The 25462-nt window shown below is 40.1% G+C and overlaps 1 protein-coding gene across 7 annotated transcripts in view; it reads right to left on the reverse strand.

Annotated features, from left to right (window-relative positions):
- SUMF1 (sulfatase modifying factor 1) overlaps positions 1 to 25462 on the reverse strand; it is an 891645-nt gene that overhangs the window by 25524 nt on the left and 840659 nt on the right. For 5 of the 7 annotated variants that reach the window (XR_006101837.1, XM_042448632.1, XM_042448631.1 and 2 more), the window contains 3 exons: positions 19914 to 20036; positions 18302 to 18416; positions 13544 to 13657 (listed from right to left, as the gene is read on the reverse strand). Coding sequence is in view for 5 of the 7 variants with exons in the window: in XM_042448632.1 (XP_042304566.1) it covers positions 13544 to 13657; positions 18302 to 18416; positions 19914 to 20036 (352 nt within the window). In the remaining 2 variants the exon portion in view is untranslated. Of the gene's footprint in view, positions 1 to 6721; positions 6852 to 13543; positions 13658 to 18301; positions 18417 to 19913; positions 20037 to 25462 lie in introns of all 7 variants that reach the window. The other 2 variants (XR_006101838.1, XM_042448634.1) reach the window with 2 other exon arrangements.

Consider the following 25462-nt stretch of genomic DNA (forward strand, 5'->3'; position numbering starts at 1 on the left):
CTATGGAATCCTGGGATTTGTAGTTTCATGATATACATGCTATTATCTGCTAAAAAGCAATACTGCACCACCAAACTACAAATCCCTGGATTCCTCAGGACACAGCCATGGCAATTAAAGTAAGATCAAAGTGCTGTCACTGTGCACTGAAAATCCTTGAGGGCTGTGGAATGGCATCACTCCCAGAACGTTCTGAGGGATGGTCTACCAATCGACTGAGGCCTGTACTCCCATTGGTAGGGTTAATCTCTTGGACTGTCGGTCAGAAGGATGGTTGAACACCAACATGAACCAGTTCTGTAGAGGCCTGAATTTCATGTGCGCCAGGTTCATGACAGCTGTGATCGATGCCATGAGGCCCAGGAGCCACTGAATACCACTCACTGATGGATGGGAGAGATGAAAGATGGTTTGAATGTGAGACCAAAGCGACTCGGACCTCCTTGTGGGAAGGAAGGCACAAGCCATGAGAGAGTCCGGAGATGCTTCTATGTACTCTATCACCCTGACCAGTTCCAGAATGGGCTTGGAAGGGTTGATAGTAAAACCAAGGTCTGTGAGGAGAGATAGAGTATAGTGAACATCTTTGAAAAGTTGGGTGTGGGAGGATGACACCAACAGCCAGTTGACTAGGTAAGGGAAGATCTTTAACTCTTGGACATGAAGGTGTGAGTTCACCACCGCCGTGCACTTTGTGAAGACTCTGAGGGTGGTAGAAAGGCCGAAGGGTAAGAAGGTATATTGATAAAGATCTCAGTCGATGGCAAAACGAAGGTCTTTTTTTATGTTGAGTCTGAATTGCAATATGAAAATAAGCATCTTTCAAATCGTTAGAAGCGAACCAATCTCCTTGACGAAGAAAAGGAAGTATGGATTGCAGAGTCATCATCTTGAACCTGTGTGAAGTGATGCAATGATTGGTTGCACATTCAGCCACCAACAGAGACTGCTCCCAACAAAAACCTTTGAGATGTTGAGCCCTATTCCAAAGAGTCTGTGTTGTAAAAGAACAGCAGGCTGAACAGCACTTGACAACGTGGCTCCCCCCCCCCAAAAAAAAAGACACCAAGAGTGCCTGTCTGTGAACACTATTTTACTACAACAGGAGACACAAAATTTAACAAGAGAAGTAGAGGCGGTAAGAGGCAGAAAAAGGTAGTGCCCAGCTGGGCAGGAATCCTGATGGGGGAAAAAAAACCCTACTTCTTTTTGGGTTAGATCATAACAACAAGAATGAAGAAAAAGGAAACTGAAGATATATATATAAAAGCAAATTTTAACCATACATGAGAGTACACAGCTCAAGAGCGATCAAGATGAAGTTACTCTTGCGGCAAATGAAAGAGAACTGAAGCTGGAGCTATACTGGTGGGCTTGGGCATGCTCAGTACATGGGAGTGGGCGAGGCTACCCTGCCAATCTGCTCAGCTTTTGAACTTCCCAATGGAGTCTCTGCGCAGGCGCAAAAACCCTAATATCTGAGGCAGAGAGACCACGACAAAGAACAAGAAATATCCCCATCAATGTAGGGCCTAAGGCATCTCTTCCCAAACTCATACCAAGCCAATGATCTGAACAACCGCATTCTCCTGATAGGCTGTGGTAAAAACATGGGACCATATACAGTATGTAATACAGAAGTAGAAAGTATTTCTCTTCCCCATCATAATCTCCTCTCCTGGGGAGAGGACTTAAGGGGCACAGAGCTTGGGAAAGAAACAAATTCCACACAAAATGAAACAGCATTACTCTCAATTGGTTTTGTCTCCTTAAATGGCATGCCTGCTTCTTTTCTAAACAGATTTTTCTTTTCTCCCCCTCCCAAGCCCTGCAAATTTGAGGACTCATAACCTTGCAAAGAAGGAACACTCTCTGATCTGAACACCTACTCTATAAAGTATTCTCTAGGAGAAAATTCACATTGTTCTGGTAGCTGGCCCTAGGCTCTGGAACTCCCGTGTGAGAGATGCTAGATAGGCTCCTTCTGATGTCCTTCTGAAGGTAAGCAAAACTTTTCTATTCCTATAGGCTTTGCAGAACTTGCTTTAAAAGTGGGGAGGGAGGCTCTTAAGCATGTCTTTTTAACTGCTTACCCCCCTCCTCAATTTTTGTTGATTTTGATCTTGCTAATAATTTAATTACATTTTAAATCTCCTGCATGGAGATCTTATCTACACTGCATTTTCAGGCTACCTTATGTCCTGGTTGTAGGGGGGAAGTGGGATAAAAATAAAATGAGTGAATGAATGTTCAAAGGGAATGGCAGAATTCATCCAACAAAGCCGTAATTTAACAACTATAGCCCAATAGCCCAATAATAAAAAGGGACAGCCTGGGAAACTACTGTCAGGATCCTTATCTTGCTATCCAACACAAAAATCTTGTCAATGCTGGGAGTCCCTGAAGAGAAGACTTATTACACAAGATACTGCTAAACTGACTAACTGTTGGAGGTATAATACTATTAATGTTTCTAACCCATATGTTTTGGGAATGTCCCATAGTTGCCTCATTCTGGAAGTAAGTAATTACACAAATAAATTTGGTACTAGAAAGTTTTTTGGTATTTAGTGATGTACATCTTATTTTAAACTATTTACCCATGCCTTGGAGCGTAACACGTGGTCAGCAGAAATGGATCATTTGTGCCCTCTTGACTACTAATACTCCAGTATTGGAGAGATAACACATCCCCACCTGTGATTCAATAGTTGGAAGACTTAACAATGCTTGCAACATTTGAAAGAGTGATATATTACTGCAATTTACAAATAGACTTATGGAATATTCAGACTGTTGGTTTACGTTTACTGAAATGTATGAGTACTGTGATGATTTTTTTATTATATCCTTATTCCTTATTGCTGTAATGTTACAACATCATGATATGTAACTAAGAGCCTCATAATGTAATTTTACTTAGCACACTTTAAAAAAAAATAAGACAAGGTATTCTGGTGATGCCACTACAAAACCCAAACTACAAATGCCATCATGGCTGAACTTGTCAGTAACAACAGGATACATCATACTATATACTATTTCCATACTAAGCTCTCATGCCAAATGATAAGTTTATGTGTGTGCATTCATACTATGCCTATACACAGCAAATCATATATACATAGCAAATTCAATCACCCCATTTGTTCTGTCTCCCTCCCTCTTTCTCTTTCTCTCTCACACCTACCCACCCAACACATGCAGTTAGTTAGGCTGCCCTGAAATGTCACAACACAATAAAGAGTTTATTTGTTTTCCTTCAGGTCTTTTATTTAAACTGAATGACAGATGGAATTCACATACCAGTCATTTATCTCTAAGTGATCAGTCTGTAGTTCAAAGGTAGATATAAATAAACAGGTCACTTTTCTAAAGGCTTTTGGCCAGTAAAAACCCTGACAGAGACATTAAGTAACAGGATTTAAGAGGACAGGATTTATTTGAAAAAGAAAAAATGTGGACAAACAGAATTAAGTAAACTACATATAAAGAACCACTCCAACATTTCCAAGAATTGAATGTGAAAGATATGAAGTACTGAGCCTCACACAATACTCTGGTGAGGATATGTCCACTCACCCTTGAATTAATGAGACTACAGCTAAACTTTACAGAAATGATCTCTTAATACTCCCATCATATCCTTGTGGACATGGGGCACAGAGGGCTTAACTGAGGTCCACTGTAGTATCAGAAAAGACAACTGTTAGATAACACAGTGAAATCATTATAATTAACAGCATCCAGGCTGTTATCTTTCTGTCTTCATACACTGCATGACAATAAACTAGCAAAGCAGAGCCTTAATAGAGGTTGAAAAGTAGACCACAATTAGATGGACTGTAAGATACAAGCCGAGATCCTATATCAGCCAGGTGGAAAATAAAGCTCCACTGTGCAGTTTGGGGTCCTCTCCCAGGCCCAGGAGCTTTCAATCCCCAGGAGTGGTGGGTGGAACAGAGAAGGAAGGCAGTTCTGACTATGAAAATGCATCTGGTCTGGTCTCCAAGGAGGAGTTATCAGAACTGCTGTTCCTTTTTCTCCACTCCCTTTCTTATTAATAAGCAGAAGCCCCCACCAGGGCTTAAATATGTGGTGGTGGGCTGTTGAATGGTGCAAAAGGGGTAGAGAATAGCTCCCTGTGCCCTGTCCAAGAGCAGACATGTTGTTGTGTGTCATTAAGTCATTTCCAACTTCTGGTGACCTTAAGGTGAACCTATCATGGGGTTTTCTTGCCATGATTTGTTCAGTGGAGTTTTGTAATTGCCTCCCTCTGAGGCTGACAGCATGTGACTTGTCCAAGGTCACCCAATGGGTTTCCAGTGGCCAAGCTGGGAGTCAAACCCTGGTCTCCAGAGTTGCAGTACAGCACTCAAACCATTACAGCATGAATAGACATGTGCATATGCAAAACCACACTGACATGCAGGTATGTCACTAACAGGATTCTGGACAGTGAGTTTTGCCTGTCTGTAAGAAAGATCCAGAGCTTTCAAAAAAGAGAGGGGGGGCATGGGGGGACAAACTTTAATGTGTGTTACTACTTCTCTCATTGTTGAAATGCTAGAAAGGCCTAATGCTGCCACAGCCCATCACCACTGGTTATGTTGCTGTGATGTCACAATATTGTTCCAATTATTAAGAAGATTAAAAGGTCAGCCCAAATGACTACAAGGAGGCTGAATGCTATTGTTATTAATGGAGAAAGGTAATACAGTAGTAGGCCAGTAAAGATTGGCAGCCAACAACTAGGTGTTATGGTACTGCCTCTGAGGAAAAGACAACAGGACTAAACGTGCAGAAATGAAACTTTCTTTCTTACCTTTGAGAGAAAGAATAAAAAAAACAGTACTGCATGTACATATCACATCTTCCTTGAACGAGAACTAAACCTTTGTCCTGCAATTTGATAACTGATACCCACCCGCTGCTGCCAGTCATTACTTGAATTCACCCCCATACTAGACGGCAATGCTGATTTGGAAGTGTCCAATAAATCCATTAAGTCCACTTACACTAGACTGGCAGTCTCTCTGGAGTGGCCCTGAAGTGTAAGTTTGGAAAAAAATAATCTGAATATATAACATTTTTAGATTAAGAATTAAATAGAACTTCCGCTTAGATTTATATGCAGGTTGAGGTCATGGTAAGCTAATATTTGCATATGCTTACATGTTCCTGCATGTTTGACTTTGGTCGCAATGAAAATATGAACATCCACCCTAGTTTATTCTCATTTATAACAGTTTATTTGAAAGAGACACAATGTGGACTGATGTTGTACTTCCTAAAGATCCCGATTAGGTGCAGCTATGCACTATTATTAATTACTTGTAACTATTAAATCATGGCTTGGTGGTACACCATCACTAAATTAACAACAGATCTAGGTCAGAAAAGGAAGAACAGCGGGAGTGAGAGAGGTTAACTGTACACATTATGAATACAGTAAATTAGTAAAGCTAAGCAAAATTAATGGAGACAAAGGTACCGTGGAAAGGTTTTATGAGAAAAAAGAAAGACAGCCTCTACGGCAATCCTCTCCAGCCCCCCAGATGTGCTGAAAAACAACTTGCTTCATCTATCAGGGAACTGTAGAATAACACACCCCAAGGACAACAGGTCAGAAGGGACTGTGCTCAGGAGAGAGCTAGATATTGAAAACGAGTGAAATAAAAAGCCAGAGATTCTGGGATCCATAAAATGAGAAGGAATAAAAGTTTGTAGAAGGTTCTGCAAGTAGACAAATGTTTCATTAACTCTGTCTTACATTGCTCACATCATCCCTAAAGCTATATCTTTGGTCCATTATCTGATTTATTTGCCCACAATGTTTCCATTGTTCATGAAAATAAAAGGGAGAGCTTCCTTATGAAAATACAAGGAAGGTATATTCAAAGTGGGACAAGAAGCAAGCAAAGGGGCTAAGAAATAATAGAGAATTTCAACAGGAGAACAAGCCAAAGCCAAAGAAGACTAGTAGTTAGAAGGCTTCAGGAACCAAGCTGGGCAAATCAATCAGGTAATGGACCTATGACTTAGCTTTAGGGATGTTGATGTGTCAGCAGTAGGAAAGGATGAACAGAATGTTTGGCCACCAAATCTGAGTCACCTTTTGTTTTATTCCAAAGGTCATTCCCAAGGAGACTTCTCTTAAGGAAGGAATCACATTCAACCTTCTTTGATTACTCCAAGGTAATAAAAAAATTCTAAGAATTTGCACAGTAGAAGTGGGGAGGCAGACCTTGTCTATTTTTCCAAAGTAGAATTTGCACATTGGATAGGACAGCCTGCTTTGTTTAACTCCAGGGGCCCTTTCATATTACACAACTATGATTCCACTTTAGCTGCCATGGCTGTATTTCATGAAATCCCAGGGCTTGTAGTCTAATGAGACACTAGAGCTCTCTGGCCAAGAATTCTAAGTACTCCTTCCTAAACTGCAGATCCCAGGATTCCACGGGATGTTGCCATGACAGTTAAAGTGGGACTGTAGCACTATACTTGTGTAGTGTGAAAGGGCACTAGGATTCCTTTCAGTGAGCTCATGGACAAGAGAGAAGCTAGGCACAATAAGAGAGCATTGAAATAATACTCTATGTCTAGAGAGAAAAGTATAAATCAAGCATGGCTTGCTGAGGGTCACATAATGGACAGGCCACATGGGACAGGAGTGGGGACTCTCTGGCCCTCAAGATATTTATGAACTATTACTTACATCATGCCTCATCAGTGACCAGGCTGGTGTTCCAACATCTGGATGGCCACAGGCTCCCCAATCCTGAATTTTGGAAACTATTCCAACTGAGACAGAGGAACAGGCAACAGGAAGCTGAAGGGAATCTGTACTGATAGATGAGACAGGTTATGATCTTTGCTGGAAAACTACAGAGCTGTTTCTCCCTACACTTTCCCTATCTTTCATGATCATACAAAATGTTGCATCTCCCCTCCATTAAAAGGATAAGTCTGTTCCTCAGGCCTGGACCTATGAAAGAAAAGTGAAGGCAAAGGGTTGAAAAACTGACTATCTAACCTAGAGATAACTATCCCTTCCACAAACCAGAAAAGGTCACAGGTAAGGCTGTGAGTGGGGATGCAAAGACAAGGTAACGTAAGTCTCATTATAGCACCTTTAAAAGCTTGTTTTACAAGTACTTCTTTAAACATTTAAATGGTCCCCATCTGCTAACACTTACAAACCAATCCAAAATGCAATTCTAAATACTAATCTGTAACTTTCCACAATTAAAAAAAAGGGAGGGCTCAAATCAGCTGTGGCGCCACAGAGCTAAATTAGCCTCCTGGTGTTGAACTGTAGAGAGCTCTGCCCAGCAACCATGCATTTCCAAACAGGCAAAAGGCTTAAATTAAAAGCCATCTCTAGGTTAAGAAGAAACACAGTTCATTTATCATATTTATGCTTGGCTGCTTCTCTGCAAGCGGATAAGTTACAGTTGACAAAGCAGAAGCAGGCCATCCTTCAGCTCTTCCTTTCTTTCATGCATGTGTGCACACAAAATGGTACTGTTACCATCAGAGCCATCTGCACAAACTTTTTAGCTTTCTACTGACAATTTAAAGCAGTGGTTCTCAAACATGGATACCCAGTTGTCATTGGATTTCAACCCCCAGAAGCCCCAGCCAGCTTGACCAATGATCATGGACTCTGGAAACTGTAGTCCAATAACATATGGGGACACACGAATGGGAATTGCTGATTTAAATGCAGCCGTAAAGGTAAAGGTATTCCCCGTTGACAAGGTTGTCAAGTCGTGTCCAACCATAAGGGGCATACTAAGCCGAAGAGCCAACGTTGTCAGAGACTACTCTGTGATCATGTGGCCAGCATGATTGTACAGAGCGCTGTTACCTTCCCACTGGAGTAGTACCTATTTATCTACTTGCATTTGCATGTTTTCGAACTACTAGGTTGGCAGAACCTGGGACTAGTGATGGGAGCTCACCTCATAATGTGGCACCCAGGCCTTGAAATGCCAACCTGGTGATCTTGAAATCAACATAATATCTTGTTGAGCCATTGCATCCCCTTGCAGCCATACCTGCTAACAAAGCCCCTGACAAAGAAGCTCCTTTTTAAGCTTGTCCAGCCTCCCTTCTTTATCCTCATCTTCTGACTGGCTTTACTGCTTTTTAAACTGTATCAGCATAAGGAAGAGGTTGAATGAGTCCTATGAGATCATCACATTAGTTCTGCTGCTAGGATAGACCTGGGATGTAATTTTCTTAAGGGGGATCTTATCGCATTCACCCATCGCTGGGCAGTATGCAGCCTGCATGCAACCTGAGGTTCTCCGGGCTTGTCCCGCATCTTTTCGAGAACGGGAAAATACCATTCTTGAAAAGCTGTGAGAGACCCTGGGTTGCATACAAGCTGCATGCTGCCTGGCGATGGGTGAATGTGATAAGATCTGCCTTAAGAAAGTTATATCCCAGGTGTATCCCGGCAGCAAAGCTAATACAATAACCTCCCTAGAGAAATACAGTCTTTCAGTGTTGGGTTGCAGCAGCATGCACACAGAAAACAATAAGATGAAGTTGGAAAAAATGAGTTTCTGCTCAAACTGATCCTACTGTAGCTGTATGAGCCTTGCTACAACAGACAAGGTAAATAGCACTTGCATCCAGAATCCCTTCCTGCATAGAAAAACAGAGGAAAAGGAGGAAAGGTGATAATCTGCCCAACCCAGCTATCAAAATGGAATTCATAAGGCAAGTGAAGTCAGGATTCCTGGATGCACCTTAACAGTGCATTCAGCTGTCAAGTGGTCTCTACAAAGTTCAAAATCTTTTTGTTCACACGTGTAAGGCTTATTTGAGCTGGTTTTAAATTTTACATGCGCATACTGTTGCTTTAAAATCAAGTTTTCTGAGACATGTTGATTGCTCTTTTCTGTGGTGTAGGAATACATCTCTATTCTTTTTGGTTCTGATACATCTCCTTTGCTGAGATGTATCTGTAAATGTTGTTGTCTCCTAGACAGTTTTGGTAGCAAGCATGATTAGGAAACACGAGATCTGATGGTATGTCAAACAATATCCATGCGTTGCCATTATTATTTTTTAAATGGCATGAATCTTTTGAGTTGGGTTAATCTTCAAACTACAGATTAAAATATTACAAAGTTGACCCCTATCACATCACCATTTCACTGTGAACAACAAAAGCATGGGTATACATAGAATTTCCAGCCAAAGCCCTGGCATTGGAAAGTATGCCATAGAGGAAAGCACCCTAGTTGAATTTTTACTGAGGATATATTTCCTTGCTGATCTGATCTTACACATATCTGATACTCTGGACATCATCATCAAATAAAGTGCTGATCTCTTACATACAGGAAAGCAACACACACACACACACACACCAAAACAGAAGGGAAAAACAACAAACAGTTGAATGACAAGAAATGATGCTAAGTGAGGGTGGATTTGTTGACCAGAACAGACTCATTTTCTTCCTCATTAGTATTTTCTAACACTTCACTGAATGGCAGCCACGTGTTGTGAGGGGAAAACCACCACAGAATAGTGGGTGGGAGCATCAGGGAGAAGGAAAGACAAAAGGAACTACTAGAAAATATATTCTCTAAAAGTGTGAGTTACATCGCAATGTACAGAACCATTTGGATAGATGCACTTGTATTTACACAGCTGTGTTTTCAGTTCTGCATGGCACCAAAATAAATATATACACAAATGGCAGGAGCACATTCCAGAAGAGGCAAAAGATCTTTCAGCTTTAATTTCTGAGCTCAGTTCAGATGCCTTTAGCCCAGCACAAAAATAGAAGGCATTAGAAAAACAAAAAAGCAGCTTGATGGAAACTTTAATTATAGTAATGAAGTACTCTTCCTGTTTATTTGTGCTACCTGGAGAATTTGTATTTTCATTACTGCAGAGAAATAGCATTTTGGAAGTCTAAACATCAGATACTTGCAAAACAAGCACTGACTGAATTTTCTATTTCAATGGACGATTAAGTCCAAGCAAGCTGGTGAGCATTGTCTTCAGAGCCACTGAAGAGGGAATATGGAGAGACATGTTCCTGCTCCTCTAAGAAACTCTACCCTGGTCTGTTTGCAGCAAGGGCTCTGCTGGTACAAACCGAAGTTCTACTCAGTCCAGCATCCTGCAATCTACAGTGGTCCATAAGTGGGTGCAGGGGACTATGTTGTCAAATTGAGCCCTCAGAGGAAAAAGCAGCCCAAGGACAGGGAAATCCTCACAGGAGAAAAGAAAGTGCATATCATCTCCATTTCAGGTATCACTCTGTTGTAGGAGAGGAGATTCAGCAATTTTTAAAAATGTAATTCATAAAGTATAATCAATTTTAGAGAGTCAGGCTAGATTAATTGAGGACATTTAGATTCTCCTAATTTTTCTGAAAGCTACTCTAAATAGGAAACTGAAATTAAGTTGGCAATTTTAGTAATATTTTCAAAGATAAGCAGGTTCTAACTATATTAAATTAAAACAAGCATGCAAGTTTTTTGGCTGTGGAAGATTGAGACTACTTTTGTGACTGAATATTATCTTGACCTTGGGAACTGGAAATATAGAATAAATTGAACTACCTATACTGCTGTCTCAGAGAACCAGCATAGTGTAATGGTTTGAGCATTGGACTAGAACTCTGGAGACCAGAGTTTAAAACCATGCTTGGCTATACAAATTCATGGGTGAGCTTGGGCAAGTTGCTCTCTCTCACTTCAGAGGAACACAATGGCAAACCGCCTCTGAACAAATCTTACTATCCTTTTTCTCACCTCCGTCCTTTAATCTCTGTCCAGCATTCAGCTGCACGCATTATCACTTCCACCCACCGCTCTGACCACATCTCTCCTGTGTTGGCATCCCTTCACTGGCTCCCCCTCCCTTTCCGCATTCAGTATAAGCTCCTGCTGTCGACATTCAAAGCCCTCCATGGACTGGCCCCTCCTTATTTATCAGACCTTCTTTCTCCTCACCTTCCCACCAGGGCCCTCCGTTCTGGTAGTCAAGGGTTCCTGTCCCAGCCCAGGCTTTCCTCTGCCCCATCCCAGATTCGCCCCTTTTCACTTGCTGCCCCTCACTCCTGGAACCTTCTTCCTCCACAAGCAAGAGCCATCACTTCTTTAACCAGCTTCAAAACGGAGTTGAAAACCATCCTGTTCAGAGAAGCCTTCCCAGGCATCGCATAATTGTCGCTTACTATCTGATGTTCTGTTGTTGGCTGTTTATCGATCCATTTCCTGTTTTGCTATGTTCTGTATATGTATTATCCTACTTGTGAGTATGTATTTTCCCTGGATAATGATTAACCTTCCATTTTGAAGCCAAGCCCTCCCTCCAGTCCATCTGCCTTGGTCCAGGCCTCAGAGGTTGAGAGGAACTGCTGGACCTCTTACCCTCTCCCTTCACCACTCCCTTCTCCTTCTGTGTCATGTCTTTTTAGATTGTAAGCCTGAGGGCAGGGAACCGTCTAACTAAAAAGATTGCATGTACAGCGCTGTGTAAATTTACAGCGCTTCATAAATAAAGGTTAATAATAATACTATTTTTTTATTTATTAGATTACCTATACCCTGCCCTTCAGCCCTAAAGGCCATCAGAGCAGCTTACAATTATTTTTAATTAGACGGCTGTATGGGCATTAGGGTCATCATAGGTTAGAAATGACTTGACGGCACACAACAACAAACTGCTATCTCAGTGGTTATTCATGGATGCTTCTATGCAGTTTGTTTAAACTTTTTGTCTTTCATTCTAAAAGATACCATTGTAACAACACACATTTTTGTGGTGGTATGCATATTTGTGATCTCTGTTGCTCCTTCATGATGCTGATCCCCCAAAAATATAACTTAAATCATCATATCATTAACCCTTTGTTTACTTGGAGGGGAGGCTATACTCAGCTGCATTCCCAGATAATGGGAGAGCCCATTATCACAGAATGGGACACAGTTTACTATACTCATAAACTGTTTGTTTGGGAAACAGTTTGGTATATTACTAAAGTAAAGGCTAAGAGAAGCACAAAGAAAGCAAAGCATGACTGACGGGCAAAAGCAAATGATGGGCTTAATGACTCTTTCTGAAGAACTTGGAAGACATAGTTTATGATTAGAGCATTCCTTAAGGATATCTTTGTATCAAGAGACTATCATAGGCATCCACTGACCCTTCCATGCTAAGTAATATAAAACTGAACTATATTTAATGCTTGAAACAACAGCTCAAAAATGGATGGAAAGGTCTCTAGAGGACTGTATGAATGACTAGATCTTGATTTTGTTTCCTTGTTTTGCTCTTGCAATTCATTTGGCTTTTTCTTTTTTATCACAAATTGATTGTGCAATGGTTGCATGATTTACTTTTGTTTCTAATGTTGTTTATTAAAGCAAATTAATTAAAGCAACTGAATGAATGACTGAATGAATGTATACATGGGCAAATGATTTTGAACACATGAAGCTGCCATGATGAATCATATCTCTAGTTCATCTTATCCAATTTTGTTACATTACCAGAGTTTGGCAAAAATAGTTTTTTACAATGGAGCTCCCAGAATCCTCCACAGAAATGGAGAGATTCTCAGTGTTTCTTTTTGTTTCACAAAAAACAAAACAAAAAAAACCTTTACTAGCTCTTGCCAGTCATACTGGTAGAAGCTCTCCAAGCATTGCCCAATTCTGCTACTGGAGTTATTTTTAAACTGTAACTTTTATGTGCAAAACACATACTCTAGCACTGGTGTCATCTCCAATACTTGGATCTCAGTCATTCTCTAGAATCAGTGTTAATCCAAAACTATGATTCCATGGGGAGAAACACATGGTTCCTTATCTACAAAAATGCATGCTACCAGCTTTTCTTTCAGTTAGTCTCAAAGGTTCTACAAGATCCCCTTGAATTCAGAGCACTTAAAAACATAACAATAAGGCAAGTACATCACCCATCATTCTGCAGCAGTCCATTGCCAAATGCCTGCCTTAACAAAAAGAGCTTTGCATTTGGGGTTATTCATTGTCAGGATAGCAACATCCATTCAAGATACTTTCCGTTGCTTAGGATGTCTGTTGGCCTTTATCCTTAGCCTCCATTATTTTGTGGTAAAAAAAATCCCCGTGTTCAAACACAGTTATAAGGAGTCTCAATTTCATGTGAGAAAGCACAAAAGCAGTCTGAAAGTAACTGACTCAGTTGTACATTTCAGCGAAGCCAACCTGGTATCCTCTATGTATTTTGGAACTGCAACCCCTATAATCCCCAGCCATGATGCATGCTGCCTGGGGGCTTATGGATGCTGAGACCCACACTTCTTAATGCTTACAGATGTTAAGGTATGGGTGGATCTTTTGCAAGCTGAAGCTAAGAACAAATTAGCTGAGAAATGCTTTTAGAAATTATGCACCCCAGTTCATCACACAGCAAATCAGTCCTACAATGTCATGTGTGGGGGTTTTAATTGATGGAGTAGCAAAAGAATAGATAGATGCCTGCTAGTCTGCCTATTAGGAAAAAAACTACTCACTGGATTGTATGCCGTATCTGCAGAGTGACTAATACTCCACCAATCTGATGTCCATTCCCAAGCATTTCCTACAATGTTGTACAATCCGTAACCATTTGGAGGGAATGCTGTCACCTAAGGATGGGGGGAAGAGTACAAAGAGCAGGGTTAATGTTCATGAACAGCTGGGTCAAATTCATTGGTACCTAACATATTTACTAAAAGAGGACAGAATTGTACAATAATCCGTAAAGTATTAATCTCATTTTTTCTTTGCATTCTTATTCTCCCCACCACCACCATCACCACCCCGGTGCAGAAAAGAAAATATGCTTGTAATTGTTTTTTTTAATTAGATTGCTTTTCAGTTTTTTAAAAACAATTTTATTATATGTTGTTCTAACTATTTTTAAGCTGTCTTGAGTCTCATACTGGGAGAAATCATACAAATGAAATAAAATAAATAAATGAATAAACAAATTATTTTTAGCTCATGCTATCCTCACTTCCCTTGCATTGGTAACTACAGGGCGAAACAGATGGCACTAATCGGGCATCTTGGACCGCCTCATTAAGGCTGGATGGAGCCGCAGCAAATAGATATGCAGCTCCAATCCAGCCAGCTTCTACCCCAAATAGGAAAAAATCTGCTCCTATTTGATGCGGGGAAAAGCCGCCCCTTTGTCTCTAGAGCCAGCTTTTCGCTGGCTTTGGGGCAAGTGGTGTCTAAATGCCCATGCCCCTGACTTGCCTGGAAGTCAGCCAGCGTGTAATCGCCGACGCAACTTCTGGGCAACTTGGGGGTGTGGTGCATCTAAACTGCATGCCCCAAGCCAGCGTAAAGCAAGCCTAACACGGCTATCTGTTTTGGCCCTACAGCACTTTTAAAATAGATTATTTAGCTTCTCTCAGCGATAAGCTATACTGGTAGGCATTTGACTAGCTTTTAATATACAGGTTAGGTCTCTCTTATACAAAATACTTGGGACCAGAAGTGTTTGGGATTTTGGAGTTTTTTGGATTTGGGATTATTTGCATAGACATAATGGGGTATCTCAGAGATGGGATCTAAGCCGAAGCATTAAATTCATTTAAGTTTCATATGTAACTTATACACATAGCCTGGAGATAATTTTATATACAAGTTTGAAATAACTTTGTTCATGAAACAAAGTTTTGTTAGTCTGGCTGAATAAAAAGGTCTTTGCCTGCCAGTGAAACGAATAACAGTGGGGATCTATCAGTACGAATCTATCAGTACGAATTAAGGAAAATTATTATAAGCTGATCTGGAAATGGTACTTAACGCCAGTGAGATTACACAATATAGATAAAAATATTTCAAAATACTGTTGGAGAGGATGTAATGAAGTGGGGTCATATATACGTATGTGGTGGCAATGAATATATGTAAAAAAAATTGGGAAATAGTAGTATTAGAAATTGAAAATATTATGTATATAAGAATAGATAGAAAACCAAGTATAGTATTGTTATCACAATATAATGATGTAAAATGGAAAAAAGAAGAAAGAATTCTTGTAACAAATTTACTTACAGCAGTGAGATTAATCATAGCGAGAAGTTGGAAAACAAAAATAAATGTGGAACTGAAGGATTGGTATGAAGAAGTCTGGCAAATAGCGATTAATGATAAATTAACATGTAAAATGAAAGTGTAGAAAGGATTATGGAAAAGAAATGATTTTGATTAAATATGGAAAAAAATTATTGAAAAAGTATTAAGAAAAGAAGATGGAAAATTACCTTCACGAGATGAATTAAAATTTTGGTTGGATTATATGGATGGGAATGGCTCCGTGGAAGGGGTGCACTGAGGTATTTTTAGTATAAAACAAGTAAAGTGTTAAAGCATATTTGAGTATGAAGAAAACTAACAATTTGTATTGTAAAATTTTAAAATATTAATAAAAAAAGGAAAAGAAAAACAGTGGGGAGAGCAAATCATCTTTTTATGGGAGCAAGGTCCATAGTCCAGGAGGAGCCATTGAGAAGTCTCTCTCCTAAGTCCTCGCCAAACTTGCCTATGTCGGGAATGAGAGAAAGCCTTTCTCCAAAGATTTTAAAACTCATGCAGGGTCATACAGAGAGATACAGTCAATCAAATGACTGTTATTGTCCAACCATTGCAAAACATTTTAATGAACTGGCCACATTCTTATCTCTAGGATTATTGTCTGTCTTAAAGGAACAGTGTTTGTATTTTTCTTCCAGAGAGCCAGCGTGGTTTGAGAGTTGGACTATGAATCTGGAGACCAGAGTTTGAATCCCAGCTCGGCCATGGAAACCCAGTAGGTTACCTCAGGCAAGTCACACTCTCTCAGCCCCAGGGAAGGCAATGGCAAACCCTCTCTGAGTAAATCTTGCCAAGAAGACCCCATGATAAGTTCGCCTTAGGGTCACAATAAGTCTGAAACAACTTGAAGGTATACAATAATATTTTTTTCTTCTGAATATCACACCACTAATAAAATATTCACTATGTCAAATGCTTACAAAATAGAAATAAGTAGTAGCAACATTTATATCTTGTTTTGCTTAATGATCTTAAGGCAGGTTATACAGCCATCCTCTCCCACATTATCCTCATAATAACCGTTAAGTAGATCCGCTGTTAGGAGGATCTGGCCCAAAAATACATACTGAGTTTAATAGCTCAGTGGGAATTAGACCCTGTATTTCCTAAGTCCCACCCAAGTTTCAATCCTCATGGGGTTGCAGCTCTACAGTCCCGAGATACCCAACAGACTAGTCACCCATTCTGTCTTGTAGCCCTTCACCACCACAACTTTGAAACATTCAAGTCAAGACTTTTACTTGAAGGGAAGCTAAAGCAAGAAACCCATTCAAACCAGCAAAAAAACAGGATAACGATTCAAATGAAGACTTATGTCTAGGTATTGGATCCACAATGTAGGAGCATAATATTCCTGTTAGAAAAACCTTGACATTTTTTCTGTTAAGAGACTATATGAATACCTCCTCATTATTGATTAAAACAACTTGTTCTCATTACAGCTGCAGGTATGATTATTGATGCTGAATTTCAAATTGCTTTCACACTGACCCTGACATTTGTAACAGAGAGATGATTTGTTACAGTAGAATATCATTCCATCCTGCAGAGAGTGGGCTAAGAGTAGGATGTTTTTCATAAAATGTCATTTACAAATTCATAGGAATGAGGTTCTAGTGAATTCATGAAGCCAGTTGCTTGCACCATATTTTCCACCTGAGGGAGGAAATTGGAAAAAGTCTCCAAACTTCCTTCTTCAAATCCTGTTTTGATTTTATCTCTTCTTGGATTCATTATTGGCACTTGGATCTTTCTCCTTAGCTGTTACCATCAGTTTTCAGCTAATAAATAAAGCAATATAGTGTTGACTGTTGGACTAGGACTCTGGAAATCCAGGGCTCAGATCCTGGCTTGACCAAGAAAATCCTCTGGGTGACCTTAGACAAGTGGCATTCCCTTGGCCTCAGAGGAAGGTAATGGCAAACCCCTTCTGAAAAAATCTTGCTGAGAAAATGCTATGATAGATTATTTTAGGGTCATCATAAATCAGGAACAACTGAAGGCACAGAACAACAATAACAACAATTGTACATGTGCAAATAAGATAGAGAGAGCATCTACACTACATTGTTATAGTAGATTGATACCACTTCAGCTACCTTGGCTCCATCCTAGAGGATGCTAGAATCTGTAGTTTGCTGAGATACTTAGAATTCTCTGCAAGAGAGCTCCAGTACTGTAGTTCAGGACAGTAAACCTGAATCCTCTATCAGAAATTCCCACTAACTGACCAAACTACAAAACCCACGCAATGGCAAAACGCCTCTCAGTAAATCTTGTCACAAAAGCCCTGTGATAGGTTTGCTGTAAGTTGTAGTAAATGTATATAACAACAACAAAGAAGAGGCAAGGGTAAAGATTTGTGACTTGGTTCAGTCATGCCAGCTAAGCAGTTCTCCTTTGTATCCTTGCAGCCTTTGGGAAGGAAGAATAATTTATCTACTGGTAACAACTGAGTAGAGAACAAAAAATAAAGCTTTACTTTCCAAATTCTACCTTCTCCCTATTTTTTAAAAATACTTCAATTGTGCAATCCTCTTCTTTACATCTGTCCAGATCATTTCTGAGATTACATAGCTAGAGGCACAAAGGTTTTCATACAGATCACCTAGAAATCGATTGTAGGGAGAAAGGACAAATCTGTCTTGCCCAAAGAAAGTTTCAAAACAGGGATGGGAAACTGTCAGGGGCTAGACTACAGCACTGGCACTCCATGAGACTTTGAAAGACTACACCTTTGCTGTGTCCTATTGTGCCACAATCCCAATCTTTCTTTTTAAAACAGCCCCACGTTCCTCTGATTTTTCCATGTTCCCCTCCTTGGACTTTTTAGAGGCACTGTGGGAGGCCATACATTGTACACAGGCCAGTTTCTCCTTAACCCTAACCCTTAAAAAACAAACTCCTCATGGGAAGGCAGACAGCACAGAACCCTTTCCATCTATGTGTCTGAATCCAGGGGGCTCAGAAAGAGTTCTGATGCCTGCAAATGTAATCTAATGCTATGAAAAGGTTTTTAAAATAATACCCATTGTTAATTTCTCTATGTAAGTCAATAGGTAGATATACAAAGGCTCTGTTTTTTTGTGATGAGGCAAAGGAGCTTGCACTCAAAAGGTGTTCTGACAAATTAGCCCACTTGGTGAAGTGGGTCCAAACTGAATATTGTCATCCCAACTTACAGGTGCTGTTCCTTTGTATCCATCCTCCCCAGTATTGCCTGTAGGGAAATCTCCCTGCCAGATGTTAGCATAATGCTGGCCATTTGGATGAAGCTTGTTCCCCCAGGGAAAAAGTCTGTTGAAAGAAGCATAAGGCCGTGTTATTCGGCAGAAGAATCAAAGAAGAGAAGAATCATAAATTAGAAGAGCAAGAGGCTACCATTTTTCAGGCCCTTATTTTTATAAATTATTTAGCATGAAATATTCATTGTTGAATGCATATAGATTTTTTAAAAAATTTAAAAGGTAAGTTAAAAATATATACTCAGCACGTGCTTACACGGAAACTTTATAAAGGCTAAGATTTACATGACAGAAAGGAAAAATATTGATTGTGTTTGAAAAATTTATCCAATTCTTATCTCTAAAAGAAAGAAAAGCTGGATACCTCAGGCTGTAAATACTCTACAGTGTGTGTGTGTTCTTTTGGTTCAGATAAACAGAAGCCATAGAGCTGACCTGAATTCCAGATGTGAGCGGCTTCAAGGTGCTCCGGCGGTGCAGCGTAGATACCATATGCCGCCAGAACGACTTGAAGCTGCCATGGGGCTGCAGCACAGCTGCTAAAGGCAACTTTTCCACAACCCAAAAAGGAGCAGATCTTTGCCGCTCCTTTTTGGACCAGCTTCAAGGCAGATTGGGGCCATGACATGTGGCTGCCACAACTCCAATCTACCTTCAGATTCCTCCCCACATAATCTGTTTTAACACATTTTAATTGTCTTGTTCCAACTTGGCAAGTTATGCAATATGCTTTTAATATTTCTAAGTTAATTTTTACTATTTTATATTGTTTAACTTGTTTAGATTGGTTTTATTGTACAGCATGCTGAGGTAATATGATATAGGGTGGATAAAATTATTATTTAAAATAGATAATTAGACAAATCAAACATGTGGGGGTGAGGTTTGTTCTTTTGTTGACAATAAAGAGACACTAAATTATTCTTCCAATAAAAACATAACAGCTAAATCTAATGTTAATCCCTATTAGTGTAGTCCTATTAAAATGAATGGGGTTTACATAAGTGTTGATTAGTACCGTAAGTACTAAAACCATTTCAATGAGTTTACTCAAGTCAGGAATAGCATTAGATTTTACCCCATAGCTGCAATTCTAGGAATACATTTGCAACATCATATGTTGAAGGAACCATGTGGATTATGTTGCATCAGCTATGAAATTTACTCCATTCTCCACCCCTCTGTCTAGCAATACAATTTTTCAAGGAAATCCCTTTATAGTATAAAGGAATATGGATGGGGATTAGCTTCAGTAAACAGTTTTCCCTAAGCCTACCCCCTTTCCCTCATCAATTATACACAGTTCCTCCCTTGTACTTATTGAACTGATCAACATTCTTAATACACTAATTCAAGAATATTCAAAAGCTCAAACATGTATTATTTAAGCTTTCCAGTAGTTAAAAAAAACAAAACAGTTTTCAACACAGGAAAAATTTTAATGCTACTAAAAGGACCTGTAGGGCTATTCTGGGGAACATACATGATTTAAATAATTTGAGGGCCATTCTGATCAATTTAAAAGCCAAGGCTAGTAAAACTAAAATACCTATTCTCAAGGCCACCTCGGCAGCTGTATTCCCATTCAGCCTCTGTTGGTAGTCGTTTTCCTGCCCAAGTGCAAAACGCTACAGCATCGTTCCAAGAAACATGAAGAACAGGATGATCCATTCTGAAAGGAAGATCAAAAACAAAACCCAACCAGTGTAAACAAGGACTCCGGGGTGCCAACTAGCCTTGACTCAGATCCTCTGCAGTGAGTCAGATCATGAAATTGCTTCACACAATGCATGAGTGTACAGATAAAATAAAATAAAAATGGACCTGCTTTATACTAGAATTCCAAACATCCACTGCAGTAGGTAGATTAAAACATAAAACAAACATTGTTAGAGTAAAGGAGGAAGAGGACTATATAGCTAAAGAATGAGTAAACCATATATCAGTGAAGACAGCAAGGGAGCAAACCAAACTGGTTTTATATATGGGACTAATCAACTAATAAAGAGCACAGGTACCTAGCAATAGTAACAGTTTTAAAAAATGTTATTCAGAACTTTTCAAAGACAACTTAAGATCTAAAATAAGTGGTGGTGTAGGGGGAAAATAACAGAGGGAAGAGTAGCTTCAGGATATTTTTCAAAGCAGGAATGACATCACCCGTCAAAATCCCAAATAAACACAATTACCCAATAAAGAACCATTCCTGCGTTACTTTTTAAAAGGTGTCTGCACCTTGTGTTAAAGATTAAGAAACATTGTTCTAGAACAGGGGTAGGCAACTTTTTTGAGTCAGGGGCCAGGTTGCTGTCCCTCAGACAACTGGGGGGGCCGAAGCCAAAAAATAAATAATTATATAAGTTTTTTTTAAAAAAAATTAAATAAATAAATAAACTGGGACAAATGCAGGACAAAAATTTCAAATGGAGGACATTTTTTTAAAAAAATGGAGGACATGCGAAAAAATTTGCTGATTTTTAAAAAAATGTTGATATAAATGCATGTTTCTGAGGCTTCTATAGACAATTGCCCTCCTTGCCCGCTGCTTTCCCCTTGCCTGCCACCTCCCCCCCTTGCCTGCCTCCTCCTGATAGGCCAAAGGCCCCACGCCCTCATGCGAGAGGCCAAAGGCTCCGGCGGCAATCGGCGGCAGGACTGGGCGGGGGCCGGTCCCAAGGCCTTGCCGGGCCGCATCCGGCCCACGGGCCGCAGGTTGCCTACCCCTGTTCTAGAATCTGTTATGGACAGTTCAAAATGAGTCTCAGAAGCATGTGAAGCCCCACAGGCTGTGGACTACATGACCCTTTTAATGTTGCTCATATCCCACCCTTCTTCCATTGAGCTAAAGGGAACATACATAGAAGTGGATTACCCCACTATATTTTCATAATAATCCTGTGAGGTAATCTTGACCTGTGCCGAGAACATCATGGCAGGGATATGAAACCAAGCTTCCATAGACATTGTCTAACTTTCTGATCAACCCTATCACTAGTAGCCAGCTTACTGTTCTATGACTTCTGCAAATCCTAATAAAATGTCTATTTAGTGTCCTGATTCATCTAGAATGCATTGTAGCAGTCAAACAAATGGTCATATGGCTAGACAAAAAGCCACACCAATGGCCTGTAAATGGTAAATTAAAAATACAGCCCCAGACCCTTTTCCCTTGTTATAATAAAAGGGAAGGTCTCTTTCTTTCCTGCTCCTCCTTTTGCTTATCTTTCCTATTTCTCACCTCCTTCCTTCCTGTCTTGTGCCACACATTGTGCATGCACAGTAAGGGCTGTTCGACAGTGGAACAAACTTCCTCGGAGTGTAGTGGATTCTCCTTCCTTGGAGGTCTTTAAACAGAGGCTGGATGGCCATCTGTTGGGGATGCTTTGATTTGGATTTCCTGCATGGCAGGGGGGTTGGACTGGATGGCCCTTGCGGTCTCTTCCAACTCTATGATTCTATGTGTACACACCTCTTCCCTCACACACAAGCTGCAGGGTATAAGTAGAGCCTGGCACCCAGGCCAGGTGGTGCCAAGTGCTCCCATGGCTTGTAGCCTCTACTCTCTTTATCCAGCTCTACTTTTCTCCCTTTGCATTTCCATCCCAGTCCTTCCCCATTATTTCCTCTGCTCCCTCCCCTCTTTTTTCACTGCCTTCCTTCCCTTTCACCACTTCTCCCCCATTAGTTTTTTTCCATTTCTTTCTGTCTTTCCTTCACCCCCTGCCCCACCAATTTCTTTCTTTCCTGCTTTCCTCTGACCCCACCTTGTTCCCCCCCCTCTTTCTCCCCCTGGATTATCACTGTCTTCCAAGCAAAGGTGGCTGTGCCAGCTGGAGTCTCAGATGGAGAAGCTGTGCCCAAGTGCAGATGGCCCAGCCCAAAGGAGCTTCCAGTGGAAATGGGAACCTACCTCATAAGTCAATGCAGCTTGGGGGGGGCGGGGCGGGAAGACAGAAAAAAGACTCAAAGCAAAGCAGGTGGTGCCATGCAGTTCCCATTGCTTGGCAGCCTAGGGACACTGCCCCATTGAATCCCAGGGTTGCCCACAAACTGATGGGCTATACTGCTACAAGCACAATCCTGTTTTCCACAAGTCCTTAGTCTGATGGAGTTAATTTTTTGATGGAACTGCTTCCATCAGTGTAACATAGGGCCCTTTCACATTACACAAATACAGCATTATGATTTCACTTTAACTGGCATGGTAACATGCTATGGAACCCTGAGGTCTGCTGTTTGAGGAGGCACTAGAGCTCTCCCAGGCTGAGCATTCTGAATGCTCTTTCTAAAACTGCAAATCCCAGGATTCCACAGGATGTTGCCATGGCAGTTAAAGTGGAATCATAGTGCTACAATTGTTTAGTGCAAAAGAGACCTAGGAAAGGAGTGATTCCTCCCATATGTGCTTCCTACAGGAGTGAGGGCTGGAAACAGTTTGGGGACATTGCCAAGTACTGTGGACGAGGGTGAACAGCGGGGAGGGAAGACGGTGCAGCTGCCCAAGCAGTTGGCCACTAGTGTAATGTTGGATTTAACCCAAATTTAGCAACAAATTTCATTAATTTTTATTTGGGGCCCTTCTTAGGTTTTATAAAGCCCACCAAAAAAAGTATTATGGAATAGCATTCTATAATAAGAAATTATATTACATTGCTTTCTTATTATAGAACAGTGTTCTGGAAAACTTTGGTTAACATGCCTCTAACCTGTCCTAGGTCAGGATCATTGACGTCTGTAACACATTACAGAGAGCAACTTTCTAGAACTGTTATTTAGTTCTCATTTTGACCTCTTTTTTGTTTTTAATCATCTCGTCCCGCTATTTTTGGTGTCAATTCATTCTCCTTTGGTCCCACTGGAACCAAGTGACGGAACTGTTCTGAGGAGCAGGAATCAGTTGACATTAGAGCGATGTGGTTCTTATCTTAATGGATTTGAAAGAGAAGTTAACTTTTGCTAGCCCTGAGGGGAAGAATCTGATTAATACTCTGTAATGACAGATTCAAGGCCACTTCACTGACTACAGCTTACTGAAATGATATTCATGGTGATAAAACAAAAAGTATACAGTACAATATTAAAATTTCTGCCAAGTTTAATGGGAAGACAGTGAGGACAATTCAGAGAGGAGAGTGAGTCAAGAGTCAGGATAAATTTATCCACGCATGTTAGAGACCATTCACATCACTTTCTTCTCTTCCCTCTCTCTTCTTCTTCCCTAAAAAATCTGCTTCTCATGCTTTGATGATGCAAATGAGATTGAATCCATACCTAAGGCAACATAATCGTATGGTCCACTAGCAAAAAGTAGGTACAAGGAGGCAAAAATTTAACAAACCAAGAAAATATTTTTTAAAATAAATTTCATAGAACTTTGTCATAATGTAAAATATATCATAATATCTAGAAGAAAATGAAACAAAATCCACAAATGACAGTTCCTGAAATTCTGAAATATGTCAAATGTGTCATCACTGCTGTTAATCTTTTTAAGCTTGTTAGCCTGTGTGTATTTTTAAGTATCTGTAGTTTTAAGAACACTTTAAAGGATTTTTTTTTTTTTTTGGCTAAAGACAGTGCTTTCTGATGTCTGTTTTTGAAATGGAATATTGTTGATTTATGAAATGGAATATGAAAAACAGTATGTCCTCTAACTTATGCAAAATGGTTTCTCTGTAGAATACTTGACAGAATAATCACAGGTAAATATGTACAGGATTGCAGCCTAAAAAGATTATGAACAGAAAATGAGTTCTACAACAGTATCTTCACAAAAAATAACTACAGCCTTAATTCCTTGTTTTGCACCTGTATGTGGCAACGTTTCTCAATGGCCCAAACAATATCACATTTGCATTTAAGTATTAGCACTTACTAGATTCCCAGCTCCACCAACAACACTTCACATACCCAAAACCCTGCTCCAGAAATTTTTCTAACTCTTTGAAACAGGGTTTTAGCCTGGGGGGGGGCGGGTTCAAAGTGAATAAGAAATTGTTTCCATCTTGTTCTGCTAATGGTGAGTGGAATAACTATATTGGATCCTGTTCCACATGTTCAAAGTGCTTGTCATTACCTATAAAGCCAGTGTGGTTTGTGTCCAGAGAATCTGAAGGACCATGTCTCTCTGTATGAGTCTGTCCAGGCCTTAAGATCTTCAGAAGAGGCCCTTCTCTTGGCCCTACCACTTTCCTAGGTTCATTTGGTGGGAGCACAAGAGAGGGCTTTCTCGGTGGCTGCTCCCAGGCTTTGGAACTCCCTATTACTGTATGCTCTCATCAGTAAGTGAAAAATTTTCTGTTCTAACAGGTGTTTTAGAGATCCACTACAAGAGTTTTTAATGGTGCGCCATTCTGCTGATTTTTATGTTCTATCTTTTAATGGATTTGTTTTAAGGGTTTTCATTCTGTGTACTTTTTAACTGGATTTTAACAGCAACAAAATACATGTTTTCACTTCTCTATTTTTAAATGTTTTAAAATTGTATTTGTTCTATGCTTTCTAAGCCACCATAGCGGCATCTCCACTGCAGAAATAATGCAGTTCAACACCACTTTAATTGCCATGGCTCAATGCTATGGAATTCTGGGAATTGTAGTTTTGTGAGACATTTAGCCTTCTCTGTCAGAGCTCTAGTGCCATAACAAACCACAATTTCCAGGTTTCCATAGGATGGAGCCATGGCAGTTGGAAGTGCTGTCAAACTAAATTATTTATACATTGTGGATGCAACCAATGAGTGCCAGCATTGGGTGAGGCAGAATATTAATTAATTAATTAATTACAATTTAATTCACATTTTGTTTGCAAAATATGGGACTAGGAACCATTTGTTAAACTGGATTTCAGTAGCTTACAAAAAAGTATCATTTTAGGCCAAATCCCAATTCTCTGAATGTCCCAAATCTTACAACCTGCTTGAATACATACAGTATAAGTACACTGAAGGAACAGGAAGATGGAGGAAAAGCACAAAGAAGAAAGAAGGAAAACAGCAGAGAACTAATACCCTAGAGACTCATTACTTACAGCTGAGAGTTCAAAAAGGCATTGACCTAAGGGCATTTTTTCATTAAATTCTTTTGTTTCTGGGTTCAG

This window comes from Sceloporus undulatus, chromosome 2, assembly GCF_019175285.1.
Source record: "Sceloporus undulatus isolate JIND9_A2432 ecotype Alabama chromosome 2, SceUnd_v1.1, whole genome shotgun sequence".
NCBI lineage: Eukaryota > Metazoa > Chordata > Lepidosauria > Squamata > Phrynosomatidae > Sceloporus > Sceloporus undulatus.